The 16,128-nt window shown below is 37.3% G+C and overlaps 1 protein-coding gene across 2 annotated transcripts in view; it reads right to left on the bottom strand.

Moving 5' to 3' along the window:
• Positions 1-765: 765 nt before the first annotated feature.
• Atp6v0d2 (ATPase H+ transporting V0 subunit d2) overlaps positions 766-16,128 on the bottom strand; it is a 45,806-nt gene continuing 30,443 nt past the window's right edge. The window contains exons 3-8 of one of the 2 annotated variants that reach the window (XM_004841977.4): positions 15,275-15,453; positions 13,775-13,854; positions 12,312-12,389; positions 4,014-4,190; positions 2,723-2,797; positions 766-1,086 (exon numbers count right to left, since the gene is read on the bottom strand). In XM_004841977.4, coding sequence (XP_004842034.2) covers positions 925-1,086; positions 2,723-2,797; positions 4,014-4,190; positions 12,312-12,389; positions 13,775-13,854; positions 15,275-15,453 — 751 coding nt within the window. In that variant the 3' untranslated portion in view covers positions 766-924. Of the gene's footprint in view, positions 1,087-2,722; positions 2,798-4,013; positions 4,191-9,774; positions 11,370-12,311; positions 12,390-13,774; positions 13,855-15,274; positions 15,454-16,128 lie in introns of those variants that run through there. The other variant, XM_087190552.1, reaches the window with a different exon arrangement.

The following is a 16,128-nucleotide window of genomic DNA, read 5'->3' as shown; positions in this document are numbered from 1 at the left end:
GACAACAACAACAAAAAGAAAAGAAAAAAGAAAGAAAGACAGACGGAAAGGAAGAAAGAATTTTCAAATAAGTATATTTGATTTTTAAAGATAAGAAATGCAGTTTTTTATACTTAAAGAAAGAACTTAAGCTGTGTTTTGTGGATTTTTCTTTTTCTGTGTAGCTCTATGAACTGGTTCTATCAAGGTTTTATGGAGAATGCATACTCTACAATCTGCATCTGGGATTTTTGCTTCTGAATGAATAAAAAACCAACTAATGGGTTATTTCCAAGGTAAAATAAAAAGGAACCGCAAGATAAAGTGTTTCTTTTTAATTTAAAGAAATTTTTGAGTAACTAGTTCATTATCAATGTGGCACTAGTCGCATCTAGGGATTTTTATAGTGTTCTCTAGGCACCAGATCAAAGCATATTGGAAAATAAATGCAACCCTTCCCATCAAATGGGGTCCATGTTGGCTAAGTCCAGATATGGATTTTTGTGGAGCTAGGGTAGGAATAGACAGTTAAAATTTAAAGCAGACACTTCATATTTGGGCCTGTAGAGAAGCTGGAAAAGCAAGAATAAAACACTTTTATTAGATCTGATTTTATTAGATCATAATCTAATTATTATTATTATTTTATTAGATCATGATCAAATGAGAAAAATGAAATGTACTGCATAGTTAATTAAAATGAATGTGTAAGGCCTGGTGAGTAATGAGACATAAATATGGAAGCAAGAGTTAAGGCTGCTGAAGAAAAAAAGAAGAAAAGCTTCATTTCAGGGTGGTTTCAGGGTTAGTTTAATGGATTTTACAAAGGTCCAACCTGGCTTACTTTTATGTTATCTAGATAATGTAGTATAATTTCTTTAATTTTCCTTAATAGCTTCCTTTTAACATTCATGATTTTTCTGCATTTGGGACTTTCCCATCAGCTTATAAAATTGGGATGTAGCTGTTGATTTTTGTTCGATGTCTCTGGGAAATGCATTCTGCTATCCACACAATATTTCTCATTTCTTGTTCCTTCAGCTTTACATACGCATAAAACACTCCATAGTGGAATTGCCTGTTGAATGCCAGGACATTCATTTGTACCTAAGGAAGAAAGAAAAAATAACACGGGCTATCAGCTTATTTGGAAGGGATATATTTGTCAAGCAATATTAAGCTACAGATTGGCTTTTGCTTATGCAGTGCTTATTTGTATTTAGGTAGTCAATGTCCAAGTTGGGCCAAATACAGGAAAACAGTGACCACTCAGCAAGTTCTAAAGAGAAAGCAGCACTCTGAGAAATGTAGACAACAGCAGTTTAAAAAGTAAGTTTATGGAGTCACAAAACAAACTTCCAAACTCAGAACAGCACTGCTAACACAAAGATTTCTGGGTGTATTTTGAATGCGTGTCCAACTTTGTAGTAATATATATCTGGTTTCCAGGTAGTAAGCTTGCCTCATTTGGGCAAAGCATTTCTTCTTGGCCAGAGTTTTAACATTATAAAAAGGCATTTAAGTCAAACTCCCTTCCTAGGCAATGCCACAGGCTCCTGGAATTTAGATTGAGTGATATGATTCCATATAGTTGAATTGTTTTATTCTACAAAAGTTAAGTGAGTAAAAGAAAATTTCAAAAAAATTTTAAAAAGATGAAGATGGAAATAGAATGATTCCTTCATTCTTTTCCATTTTGACATTTAGGGTGGAAAAAAGGAGGAGAGGTACTGAGTCTAATGCAGCGCTGAAAAACCTCAAACAAAGCAACCAGGAAGTGGAGGTTGCTTCTGTTCTCAGGAATAGGTATTCATTCTTCCTGCCGTGACCAGCTTCCGCAGCAGCTTTCTTTGCAGCAGTGGTGCAGTGGCATGGGTAAATATATCCCTGATATGTTGGATAATTTGGACTGCTGTTACTTTTTTCTATGACAGACATTAGAGAGCCATTGGAAAATGTTTAAAGGGTAGATGCAAGATGGTTTTGCAAACTGCTTTCTGCAGCTACTACAGTCCTAACATTTGGTTCTTTTTTGTTTGTTTTCTGAGACAGGGTTTCACTAAGTTGCCCAGCCTGGCCCTGAACTCATGATTTTCCTGTCTTAGCTTCCTGTGTGGTGGGATTACAGGCATGTGCCACCATGCCTGGCAGATTGGTTCTTCATTAGTTTCAATCAGATTGAGATGGTTTCAAAGAAATACACTAGAAAAATTCTCTAGATTTGGGGGAACTTACCTGTTGTGGGGGGAGTTTTTGTTAAACAGTACAAGAGCCCAGGAACTGATCATAAATGGTTTAAGTACTCCTCTGACTTTTTTAGGGAAAGAGAATAATCTAGGCTCTCTGGGTGGACTGTCATATGACTAGGTTATAATTATGTCCATGTGTTTTAGTCTTGGATAAAGCCCCCTTGAAGGAGAGAGGTGTTACAGAGTGAGCTGTACCAAACAGTAAGGGCGGTCAGTATGTGGTGGCATGAAAGTCCTAGATTTGCTTCCTAATTAATTAATTACAGAAAAGCTACATTTCTTCCATTGCTTCATGGTGTGTATATCTGTCTACAGGTGGGACAATTCTATGGAAAGCTATCATATGTGAGCCACAAGGAATTATCAACACAGTTGATTGACAAACATCAATTTGCCTGGTCAATTATAAAAGAAACCCAAAGCAAAAAAAAAAAATTTTAAACCCATGGTAAAGAAAAGTATATGAACTAATAGCATTTCCAGTTATCTCATACCTCATGCTCATAAAACACATCTTCCAGTGTCTTTCCTCCATGGCCACCTACAGTCTCGAATACAGGTTTGTACACCTTAAAAGTAAAGATAAGAGATTAATTTTTTTCATTTCTTTAAGTGTTTATAAATATGTTTTTCTAGCAATATAGAAATTGTGCATTTAGTTTTTAAAAATCTATACCAGAAGGCTTGAAGTTTTTGTTGTAAGATCTTTGGTTTCCTGACAAAATACCAAAAAATTCAAATAATAAGAGTGTGGATGAAATTCTAAGTTATTGGCTTATTCAGGGCTATGGGGCAAGAGTCCAAAGCTGTTCTATTCTCCATATGCACTGCTAGAGTTAATTTCCACTCTCATGTTCTTTGGGCTCAATGAATGCTTGCAGTTTGATAAGTATGGGCTCATGGGTTCTTTGAGATTGACAACTGATACAACCCACATAGAATTTCAAGTGTGGGAAGGGGTGGGAATGGGGAAAAAAAGCTCAAATTTTAATATTATGCTGAAGAATCTCATGCACTTGCAGATGAGATATTGCAAAGGTTTCTATATCCTTTGCTGATTTTTATCTTTCCTGGAGGGCTTCAGAAATCCACAGGGAAAGACAAGTGCCAATCTGGTCCTGGGAAAGTGACGTGGAGAGTATATTTATATGTGTGTGTGTGTGAGTGTGTGTGTGTGAGTGTGTGTGTGTGTGTCTACAAGTCAGAGGGACTGGAATCTGGGATAAGGTGTGTGACATAGAGCTGAGGACTTTGGGCTGTCTTACCCAAAGCATCTTGTTGGATGCTAGAGTAGGAGTAGGATACAAGTAGTTTTCTGTCCTCTCCTGCTTCCTTTCATTGGCAAAGGGAATAGAAAAGTCCACACCTATATACATATTCTCCCTGCAGTCCTCATGGACATTCTGCATCTAGCCCTGTTTCCCTAAAGGGTACTGGAAAGAATCATGGGGTCAGGCTTTTTATGTAACTTTAACATGAGCTCATATTTCCAGAAGAGCACCCTGTTTCTTGGGAACTTGCCTTATCAAACACTTCAAAAAAGTGCTCAGATGACCACTTCTTGGAGATTTTAACAATACTTACTTGTCAGGAACCTTAAGAAAACCAGCTTGGGCTAGAAACTTGTATTTCTTTGGGAGAGAGAATTATAGCAAGAGGTTCTGCTTGCGACCTTAAAGCATTATACTTACTTTTGGTAAGAAGTGCAAATTTAAGGTGTGAATTTCTAAAGCACACATAATGAGATAGCACAAGGCATGCAGGGACCTGGTGTTGGTCACTTACTCCATAATGATCCGCTACTGTCTTCATCTGATCAAAGTCTTCAGCTTGGGTCAACAAGCGCAAGCCCTCAGGATAGAGCCTGCCACAGGTGGGGTAGAGGGTCTCCCTGTCTTCTTTGCTCAATTCAGTCCCAAAGGAGTTAAGGGTGATAATGAAGGCTCTGCGGTCAGCCTCAAACTGAATTTGTAAGACATAAAATCAGTGAAATCTGATACTCTACTAAATGCTGTAAACCAAACCCTAAGTGGACAAATCCATTTCTGAAGTGATTTGCTTTCCTTTCCTGATCTAAATTTAATTATAATGCAGACATGTGTTATTAATGTTCCCTGCTCTTTTCTTGGAATGGAGTAACTTTGACAGAAGAGGATCACACAGCTCAGTGATGGCCTATGACTCTTGAAACCTCACCAAACTTTACTTCCCAGGCACCCTGAGTTTCTATCACGTAGGCCACTAGAGTCACAAATATCTTATGTATAAAAGTGGAAGTAATATCCATTATAGTCCATTCAGAGACAGATCGAGATAATGTAAGTAGATGTGCCTACCAGGGTGTTTGAACAGCAAAAAAAAATGGTCATCAAACATGTTAACATCATATGCATATATGATTGAACTCAAGGCCTTTGCAATTAGCTACTTGCTTAGGCCTTTACTTTTTTTTTTTTTAGTCAGGCTCTTGCTAAGTTGCTAAATTGCCTAGGCTGAATACCTGAGCTCCCATCCCCAGGCCAGACCACTGTTTCATCTCATCACCTGGTCATTCTTGAAATTTCTTTTACTTCACTTTCCATATTTCACTCTTGGTTCTTCTTCTACCTACTCTGCGCATTTTATCTCAGTCTGTCCTCCTTGGGCTCCTCCTTTGACCACTCTGAATGTTTGCCAAGGTGCTCTTGAGCTCAGAAATTCTACTCTAGGTACCCAACTCTGTGCTTGAGTTTTTACAAGGAATTATATCACCACGTCTCTCTTATTCATTGTTTTTGAAGAGTCAGAGCCTGATGAATAAGAATGAATATATATATATATATATATATATATATATATATATATATGAATGATTGGACATGGGGGAGCTACATTCCCAACCTTTTAAAACTTTTGTTTTTAAATTTTGAGACAAGGTCTCACTAAGTCGCTTAGTTGCCCAGGCTAGGCTAGAACTTGTGATCTGCCTGTCTTAGTCTCCCAGAATGCTGAGATTACAGGTTGTACCACCACGCCTGTGATATCCAGTAATATCTTAACTATTTATCCAACCCAACAGAACAGTTTGTGATTTTGCTATGTTTGAATTCTGCAATATTCTCTATAATGTTGCTGCTCAAAGTGTTTCACAGCTCAGTGCTTCGACAGTACCAGGAAGCTCAACAGAAATACAGAGACTCAGAGGACAATCCAGACCCACTAAACCAAAATCTGCATGTTAACCTGATTCCAAGGTTATTTACATGTACATGAAAGTTGAAAAGAATCGCTCCATGCTATCTTCTAATCATTATTTTTGACTATTAGCCAGTAACAAAACCAAACTTGCAACAGATTTTACTGGAACTCTTTTGTTAGAACAGGTGTTTCCTATCAGAAGGATCATGTGTTAGTCTCATATGATCCTTTTGATTGCTCTCACGGAAATTATGGGTGGGCCAGAAGCAGGGAGCAGCCTTATTTGGAAGCAAAGGCAGCTGCCTCTGGCCACTGAATATAACTAGCCCTGTCAGTAATTTTAGACCTTATAGGAGATGAGGGAGATTTCATGGCAATAAGAAAGGGGAGGGAGGGAGATTTCATGGCAATAAGAGGAAGATTTCATGGCAATAAGAAACCTTAAAATAAAAATTAGGACAGGACGAGCAACAAAGGAGGTAATTGTCCCAGATGGTCTTTTATGTGCTCTCTAGATCTAAGATGTTAGAATTTTCAGGAGAGAAATGAGGCAGGGTAGGCAACACTGCAGACACTTCAAGATAGCAGAGCATGTGTGCAGTGCATGCCAAGGAGAAACCTGCTTGAGCACATGACATTTTGGAGGAGTGGTCGAAACTCCAATGCTGGCAAGAAGAAACAGCAATGACTGGACAGGTAGCTGGGATGACAGCAGGAAGGGCTTCATGTGCCCTGTCAAGACAAGAAGGCTTGGACTGACATACCAGTCATCTGAACAGTCCACACTCTTCAAGTCCTTGTCCTCATTACCACTTCTCCCCTTTGCTGGCAAGGGACATGCTCATGTTCCATCTCATGAGTCTGCAGGTTGAAATCCAATGTGTTTTTGAGTGCCTCACCAGATGCCATCTTCATAACAAGGCCTTTATTTCTTCCATAATTAGAAATGGTTGACTTTCAATCCCTATTATATTTATATTTTCATTTCCCTTATAACTATACATTTTTTGGGGGGGTGCACCGCGGATCAAACTCAGGACTGCACCTACAAGACAGGAGGCAGGATCACTGAGCTAAATCCCTGGCCGCAGTATCTATCTTATTTTACCAGTCTTGGGGTTTTCGTGTGTGTGTGTGTGTGTGTCCTCTGAGTGAAAAAAATTAATTTTGAAATTGTAAAAAGACTGCTTTTTGATGATCCCTATGAAGAGTTGGACATAGCATCTGATTAGAGAAGACTGAAAGGGTCAGCACTGGTTTGATTCTTCATCTTTCCTTTGCAGGGAATCAGGTTGCTATGTGGTACAGGGTATACTGGATGCCCCCTGTCTTTGCTTCACTCTTCTTTAGAAATACACATTTTCGAATAATAACTTATTGCTGTTGTAAGAAAAAATAACACTTGATTTGTTCAAAATCCTTGACAGTTGCACATCGTAGATCTTGACTGATGGGGTCAAACATTCTTAGAGGAAGAAGGGTTACAGGGCAGAGGTGTTCATGCTAATGAAAAAGTGAAGTGAACTGGAGTCAAGCCCTGCCTTAGAAGCACATGTGCAGTGCCATTAACCAGATCCACTCAGTGGAAGAGCAGGGTATACTGCTGTACATCTGCCTTGAACATGAGTCAATCTCTTCTTTGTTGTACAAAGTTACAATCTTGTAATTAAGTCAAATTTTCATATGCAAGCCTAGATTAATGCTTTCTTCTATGATAGTAAGTATTCTGAAGTCTCCTCTCAAATAAGATTCAATGAGCATATGTATGTGAAACTTTGTGTTCTATAGCTGCACAAATAAACAGAGTAATTTTTTATGATCTAAAAATATATACATAATATATATATGTGAAACTGAAAAATCTCTGATCATATTATTAGAAAAGTTATAATTGAATGCTATCAATAGCTACTATTCTATGTAAATATATAAAGATAGTTGGATGTATTTTTATTTTTAATGCAGTTTGAAAAAAATCTAATCTAATAGTATTGTGAGGGTAGCAAGGGAAAATAAAAACACCAGGCATTTATTAGTTTGATCAAATTCTTCAAGTGACATGCATTTTTCTGATACTATTTTTTTACCCTACTGAGCTATCTACTTCTGATTTTCATAGACCAGATAATAGGATGTTTCTTATGAATTAGCACTTACTTTCTACACAAAAGAACTGTGAATGGTGATTTTTTTTTTCCAGTACTGGGGATTGAATCCAGGGAATACTCAGCTACATCTTTATATTCTCAGCCCTTGATTCGATTTTTCATTTTCAAACAAGTTCTTGCCAAGTTGTCCAGGCTGGCCTTGAACTTGCAGTCCTCATGCCCTAGTCTCTTGAGTAGCTGGGATTACAGGCTACTGCATTCAGTATGAATGGTGAATTTTTTTCAGAGCCAAATGGGGACACTGAATTAGCATATAGGAACAGGAGCCAGACTGCCTGGGTTCAAATCCTGACACTACCACTTCCTAACAGTAGGACACCAGGGAAGTTACTAGAACCTTGTCTATGGCTCAGTTGCTTGTTCTGAAAAATAAACACTAAAATATCTGCCTTGTTGTGTAGTTTTACAGTCCAAGTGAATTCATGTATATGAAGCACTCAGGATGGAATGTGGCACATTGTGCTAATAGTGTTAGCTATTAATAGTCCCCTTTACACCTTTGTAAGGTTATGAGTTTTAACATAACTTTGATTTCACCTATTTCTAGGTATAGAATACACAAACCGCTTCTAAACCATAGGAGCTGTGCCAAGTAGAAACTGTAGTTTTGAACCATAGATAATATGGCTTCTTCCATTGTGGCTAGTCATTAAATTTGCGGAAATATAGGGGACAGTTTTATAGGGTCACTAAGTTACTCATGTCCCAGGGCCAGCATGTCTGAAAGAGGGCAGTTCTCTTGCTGACATTAAATATGCCACAAAAAATGTTATTTATTTATTCAGTGCCCAGTTTCTGTGTAATATAGATAAAGACAAAAATATTTTTGGAGTCCTCCAGTGATAGATAAGATGTTTACTTCAAGGACTATTTGGCTTTTTTAGGAATTTCAACAGGGAATACCAAAGTAGTTTTAACAGTAACATTTAAATGATTAAATATTTGAGGAGCACTTATTTCATAATATGAAGTACAAAAACATTAGGTTAAAATATATGCAGATGATGGTAATAGTTGTGGATTTTTTTCTTTTTTGCTTAATTAGTGATGCTTATTAGATTTTTCTTGAGATCGTAAGACTTTGAGCTATCTGATTGTCTACCAGTCACTGTAACAGATAATCTAGTAATTAAAATATTCTTGGATAAAACAACTTTGGAGAGCAAAACAGGGGCTTAGAAAAATGCAAAATAGTATTTTATTATTCAAGTGGATTAGGAAGCCAACAAGAGAGATGTATCTAAAACACTGGTGCAAAGTGCCCAGGATGCCTCACACACAGTTCGGATTTCCACCCCGTTCTCCCTCACATTCGCAAGTCAGCCGTATGAGAGGGCCTCTGAACATAGATGGACTCATAGTGATAAAGAGGAATTAAACGGGTACAGGGGCTGGGGATGTAGTTCAGTGCTACAGCATTCATCTAGCATGCTCAGGATCCTGGGTTCTATCCCCAGCAATACACACACACACACGCCGGCTACAGAGGTAGACATCAGTAGTGGTACCTGACACATAATTAAATGAGTTTGCCAACTGTTAATCACTGAACTGGGGTGTTCTTCTTCTTTTTTGTTATCTGAAGTTCTTTTATTGGTACATTTTAGGTATACAACATGTTTACATTTATCATTGGGTGTTTGTACCTGTACATGATGTATCTTGGTTCTTATTTTTTCCCCATTACCTGTGCACCCTTCACCCCCTCCACGCTTCCCTATTTACATAGACTTCATTTCCATTTTTTTCTTTTCTCATAATTTTTCCTTTCCCTTCTTTCCTTTCCCCTTCCCCTCCCATAACTCCTATCCCTTTGGACTTTTCTTCCTATTTCAAATTATCAAGTATTCATTTTAATCATTTTAATGAACTGGGGTCTTCTTAATGAAAAATGGAATGCTTGAGGATTGCCTTGGGAAGTCTTTATTTTAGGATTTGTTTTGTATCAAAAATGATGCCCCTGTCGATACAGCCACAGTGTACATTGGTGCCAAGTTGTAAAAGTTTCTAGCTGCCCAGTGATCTTCCAATGGGAATTTGAGTGATTATTGTAAGAGCACCTATAGTTCACCAAGTGCTCACAGCATACTCAATTTTATTTATTTATTTATTTACCTCAACCCTTTATTTCCATACATAAAAATAATTTGAAAGGATCTATGAACCTAAATATGAAAGACTAAAACTATAAAACTTTAAGATGAAATTATAAGGGAAAATGTTTATGAATTTAGGGTAGGCAAGAACTTCCTAGGATACAAAAAACATGATGTAGAAAAGAAAAAAATTGATAAATGAGATTCCATCAAAATTTAGAACTTTAAATGACATCATTAAAATGAAAAGTAGTCCATAAATGAACCATATTTACAATGCATATAACCTATGACCAGAATATATAAAGAGCTCTTACAGTTCATTAATAGACAAGCCAATTAAAAAGTAGACACAAGAAGATGATAAATAGCCAGTACAGTACAAGGAAAGGGGTGCAACATTAGAATCAGAAAAATATTAATCAGCACAATAACAAGATTGAATTATACACTCATTAGGGAGATGAAGTTAAAAGTTGTAAAAGCCTTGTCATGACTTTTTCTTTTTGTTGGATTCTCCCCCTTTGCTTTTAATTTATCATGCCTGGTGGATTCATTCTGCTGGGCTTCCTGGGGTTGTGATTCTCATTGTCTTTTCCTAGGATATTGTCTAAAAGTTTTTGGAGTGCTGGTTTGATATTCATGAAGTTCCTAAGGTTCTCTTTATCACAAAAGTATCTTATTTCTCCATCAATTTTAAAAGATAGTTTTGCAGGGTACATCAATCTGGGTTGGAGGCTGTTTTCCTTTAGGGCTTGAAATACATCACTCCAAGCTTTTTCTTGCCTTGAGGAGAAGTTGAGAAGTCTACTGTGACTCTGATGGGCTTTCCTTTGTATGTGACTTGTTTCTTTTCTCTCACTGCTTGTAGAACTTTGTTCTTCTGTTGGGTTTCTGAAATCCTAACTATTATATGCCTATGTGTAGATTTGTTTTGATCAAGGCTAGTTGGAGTCCTATATGCCTCACTTATCTGCATGTCAGGTTCTTTTCCCCTGCTTGGGAAGTTTTCTGCCATCACTTCTGTGAACAGTTTTTCTATGTCATCTGCACTCTCTCCTGTTTCTTCATTGACTCCAATCAGTCTTATGTTATTCTTCTTTGCACTGTCTAGCAGCTGCTGGATTGCTTTCTCGTGGTCCCTTACAATTTTAAAGCAATTTTTCTTTTCCTGGTCACTAGTTGCAATCTTATCTTCTATATGTGAGATTCTGTCCTCACATGTGCTCATTCTGCTGTGTAGACTTTCAATGGAGTTTTTAATCTCCTGGAAATCTGCTTGTATCTGTTTTATGGATTCCATTTGTTTCCTATGTTGGGATTCCATCATGTTCCTCAGATCTCCTATTTTTTTTTTTATCTGTGTCCTCTCTAGATTTATTAATCATGTCTTGCACTATGGGCACAATCTTTGCTGTTATCTGAGAAATTATTTCTGATTTCATTTTTTCCAGATCCTCTTTTGTTGCCAGTTCAGGGAGTCCAGGTGGTTGATTATCAGATTGTTCCATCTCATTTCCCTTTGGGGTTGCTGTACGTGATCTGGAAGTCTGTTTTTAAGGCTTATTTACATGTCTTCTCATTTCCATGGTGGGGGGGTACTGCTGGTGCCCACGAGGCTCACCTCCTCTTTGAGCAAGGGGTGGAATGGCAGTGGTGAGCCTCCTCCTGGGAGCTGGTATTGGCTCACCTCCTCTGTCCTAGGAGCAGTGGAATGGCGGTGGTGAGCCTCCTCCTGGGAGCTGGGATTGGCTCACGAGCATACTCAATTTTAAATAGTTCTAATGTGCATTCAATATACTACATCAAAATGAATCATGATCAAACTTTTATAAGCATTTTTCTTTCCTGATTACAAAATAATTCCTTTGTGTAGAAAACTTGGAAAATAGTACTTTTTTTTTGGTGGAGCTGGGATCAAACCCATGACCTTGGGCATACTAGGCAAAGGCTCTACCACTGAGCTACACTTCCAGCCCTCAAAAAATGTTGTTCTTTTTATATTAAAAAAACCCCTGCATCTTCTTTAAAATGGAGTACTACTCAGCCATAAAGAATGAGAAACTGGAGACATTTATAGCTAAGTGGATGCACATTGAGGCCATACTCTTAAGTGAAATAAATAGGACACATATGTGTAAATACCAAATAGTTTCTCTGGTGTGAAAAACTAAAAGTGTAAATAAGAATCAAAATGTATAATTGATATTGTGAAATAGAAAGAAAAGGTCTAAAGAAATAGGGGAAGTGGGAGAAGAAGGGGAAAGGAAAGAAGGAAAAAGAAAAAAATATGAGAAAAGGCAAAACATGGAAATGAAGTCTTTGTAAATAAGGAAGGGTAGAGGGGGTGAAAGGAGGGCAGGGGAATGGGGAAAAAATAAGAACCAAGATATATCATATAAAGATACAAGATCCCAGTGATGAATGTAACTGTATTGTATACCTAAAATGTACCAATAAACTAAATGGAAAAAAAAAATGTTACTCTTCATTGAAGACATGAAATGATATATGTATTACAATGTACTGCTTATTTTATTTCTATATAATTTCCAAGATAAAGAAATATAAGCAGGATCAAAACAAGGGAAAGCATATAAGCACATTATTCAGCATAAAAAAATTCAAAGACTCTTTCTTACCTCAAGTATGGGACACATAACTTCTGCTGTGACATCACCATGATTCTTACAGAATTTATAGAATGATTCAAGGTAAGACTTAAAAAGAAAGATCATAAAACAATAAATGAGCATATTTTCCTTTTGAAATTTTCTAGGTCATCTTTTCATGGCCTATGAAATTCTTCAATGGAAATTGAATTATTTTTCCCATAGAGAGATATTTGATAATGAATTTGGTAGAAATTTTCACATTGCAGCATGTTGCACAGACTAAAAAAGAACTCCATAAAAGAACAAAACTGCACTTATCATAGCTTATAATTACTTATGCATTTTTTTCACATGGTTCTTGGATTATTTCACATGGTTAATTCTGGCTATTCTAACAAGAGTGCCAAGTTCTTTTCTGAGCTCAGTGAATGATTTTAGCGGTCTTCTGCTGACATTTAAACTCACAGAGGCACTTTAGAAATGGCTTTGAGTGTGGGGCTATATTGGAAAGGCAGCATCTGGGCTGTAGTATCAGACTGCCTGTGTTTGAATCTCAACTCTAATACTTACTAGCCAGTGGACTTCTGAAAGGAATCCTTACCCCTCCATGTATCAGTTTTTCTTATCTGAGGAATGGGTATAGCATAAATCTTATAGTTTTGCTAGTAGATTAATGGAATCAAGGCCTGTATATTGCTCAGAAGAGTGCCTTCTGTTAGTTATATCTTTGATGTCTCCTCAAAGCCCATATGTCACTTTCTAAAAATAATTGCCTATCATACAATGCTTTTGAGAGAACCGCATATTTCACTATAGCATCCTATACATATACGTATATATCATATATTATATATAATATACATGGCACAATAATATATATTCATTTACTCTGTGAGAGTGCCCAAAGGCACTATGGTTGTATGGGCAGATTTTGCTCAACCTAGAATACACAGGGCCACTCTAATGGCAGCCCGGTCCAGTCATATTATGAGAAGTGGTGTGTCTGATGCAATGTCCACCAGCTGGTCATTCTGGTATACTGCACACAGTAGTTTAAAATTCTGTGGGAAGGTTAATTGTGAGATTTGGGGGCTCTATAACCAGATCAGTGACAGAGGTGGTCGCTATAAAATGGAAGACTTAATATGCATGGTGGTTGCTTTGAGTAGGTTCATATGGGTCACCTTACTCATTTATCCAGCCACCTAGTACCATCCAGTCAACACTTTTTATGTTCTGGGCACTGTACAAGGAGCTAAGAATACAGTAGAGTATGCTATTTCTTCTCAAAAATGTTGCTGGCTGGGGAAAATTGACACACATGTGTGTAACTACAAGACAGGTCAAAACAATAAAAGCTATATTCCAACTCTATATAGCTTCCTAATTGCAGGTGTTGGCTAATGGACCAAGAAACTTTGTTAATAAAAGATTCTAATTATGACATGTCATGTAATCAAGAAAAATGTAGTATCTGGGAAAACCATTACCTTATATAGTTTATTGCGCAGTAATTCAACATTCAGTTCGTCTAGAGTATTTTCAGACATACAGTCTTGAAAGAATGGAGCTAAAAGCAAAAATTATCAAACAAAGTGAATGAATAAAAGGCAAGGTTATAAACTTCAGAGAATGTTTCCTGAATTTACCACCCTCTGCTGACTCCTAATGAGGACACTGCGGAGTTGCAATCCACAGACTTGACACAGCTAACAGCAGTTGGGATGATAGGACTGATTCCTTAATAAGCATTTACTATGTGTGAGCCCTAAACATCTATTGCTATGTTGAACACATTTCTACTTACTCAGTCTTCATAACACCTTGGAACTATTAGCTTAAAGCTTACTTTTTGAAATCCCTCCTAAATCCTCAGTAAATGTTACCTACTAGTAATATTTACCTTTTGTAACCTAACTTATACCAGTCATTGAGTTGTGTTAAGACTATGTTTTATTTTGTTTTCCAAACCCGTCTATAATCAGATATGATTGCTTTTAAAATGAGGAAATTGGGGTGAATTGAATTACCCCAGGTCACCTTGCTGGGAGAAGGTACAGCTGTTGGGAGAAGGTCGCGGGTGTCTGATTCCAGGCTCACACTCTTTTCACCGGGCTGTGCTGCCTCAGCCTCAGATACTAATGGATGACACACATATTACTTTTGTCTTTTAAAAATTTCTGTTTTAGTGCCAGGGATTTAGCTCAGTGGTTCTTCTGCCTGCTTAGCAAGCGCAAGGTTCCGAGTTTGATCCCCGGTACCAAAAAAAAAAATTTCTGTTTTAAATAGCTACTATTTTGGCTGGGGATGTCAGTGAGAGCATTCTCATCACATGTGTGATCCTCATGGACACCCCCCAAATTAAAACAAAGTGCAAATATTTTGTCAAATGATCAATAGTGGATTACTACTATCCTAATTTTCTGACAATAATAGATAAAAAAATGCCTATGAAATTATCCCTTTAACATTTTAAGCAATCCAGTGTTTGTCAGTGTCAAATTATAATGAAATTGACATTCATTCCATCATCACTTCAGATCATTTGACAAAATATCTCAGAAAAATAACATCTTCAAGCTTCCTAAAACAAAATGCTTCCCAGGTTGTCTTTATGTAGACCTTAGTTTAAAATGAAAAATGAAGAATTATCATAAAACTCAGCTAGAAGACTAATACTTTGAGCAACGATATGTTCTGTTATTTACGTGCTATGGGGTAGTAGAAGGTACGAGGGTTTGACGGTGAGGAGGTGAGCTCCGGCTCCTCTTCTGCTACAAATGGTTTGCATGTGACCCTGAGCAGGTTATTTCACTTTATTGATCTGAAAAATGAGGGAGCAAGACTAGATGATTCTTTAATGTCCCTTGTACAGCTAAGAATTCGCATGACATGAAACTGCATATGTGGAAAACAGTTGTGAACAGCAAATACATTTTCTAATGACTGTGATAACATACACAGGCAGCTATGTACTTATGTATTCATACCTAATGGAGTTTCAACCAGAACTGCGTTGAAGAGATCTGAAATGGTCTCTGCGATGTTGACTGCTTCCATTTCTGTAAAACTGCCCAGTGGGTGGCACTTTGCCAGAATTTCTTTCACGGATTTTTTTTGTAATGCACCATTCATCAGTAAAATCACATTGTCTATCATGTAACTGCACCTGGTTTGGAAGAAGACTTGGTCATTAGGAAAATAATCACACAAAGACAAGAAATATCGCACAAGTAAGAAATCACCATTCAGGCACACAAACACTTTTGTTTAAAAAAAAAAAAAAGAGTATCTTTTACTTTTAACTCTGCAGTTTAGGAGCTGTGGATGGGGAAGAATATTCCAGAAGATGCTCTACTTTGAAAGATCACATTCAACTAAGTAAAGTTAAATACAACTTTGGTTGGTGGAAAAATGCAGAAGATGGTCCCTATATAGCAATCATCAAATGTGATGAATGTGAAATTATTTGGTTAATCAGAATGAATTATAGTCTTGAAAAGTTAAGAAACAGGGCACTTGACTCTGCTTTAAAAAACAAGTATTTGAATGTACAATGCAGCCTACCCTTCTCCCACAAGACCAACAGTGAATGTTCTAGCCTACTCACTCCCATGCTACCTGGAGTCCACAAGATCACACATTACACAGTTTCTTTACTCGGCCTAAGTTCTGACTGGGATAGTCGGCTTGTGTGTGCTTGTTCAGTCATGCTTTCAGTACTTGGGATGTTCTAAGAATTGAAAGGGAGAAGGAGAGGAGATCTAGTCCCTTCCTTCACAGAGAATACAGTTCAAAGGAGGGACTGGACAGAGAATCACTTACAACCAGCTATATATGAAGC

The sequence above is a fragment of the Heterocephalus glaber genome, unplaced genomic scaffold (genome assembly GCF_053883595.1).
Source record: "Heterocephalus glaber isolate CG9 unplaced genomic scaffold, H.glaber_assembly_v1.0 deba00001553, whole genome shotgun sequence".
Taxonomy (NCBI): domain Eukaryota; kingdom Metazoa; phylum Chordata; class Mammalia; order Rodentia; family Bathyergidae; genus Heterocephalus; species Heterocephalus glaber.
The sequence above is the reverse complement of the archived record's forward strand: the minus strand, read 5'-3'. Positions and strand labels throughout refer to the sequence as shown.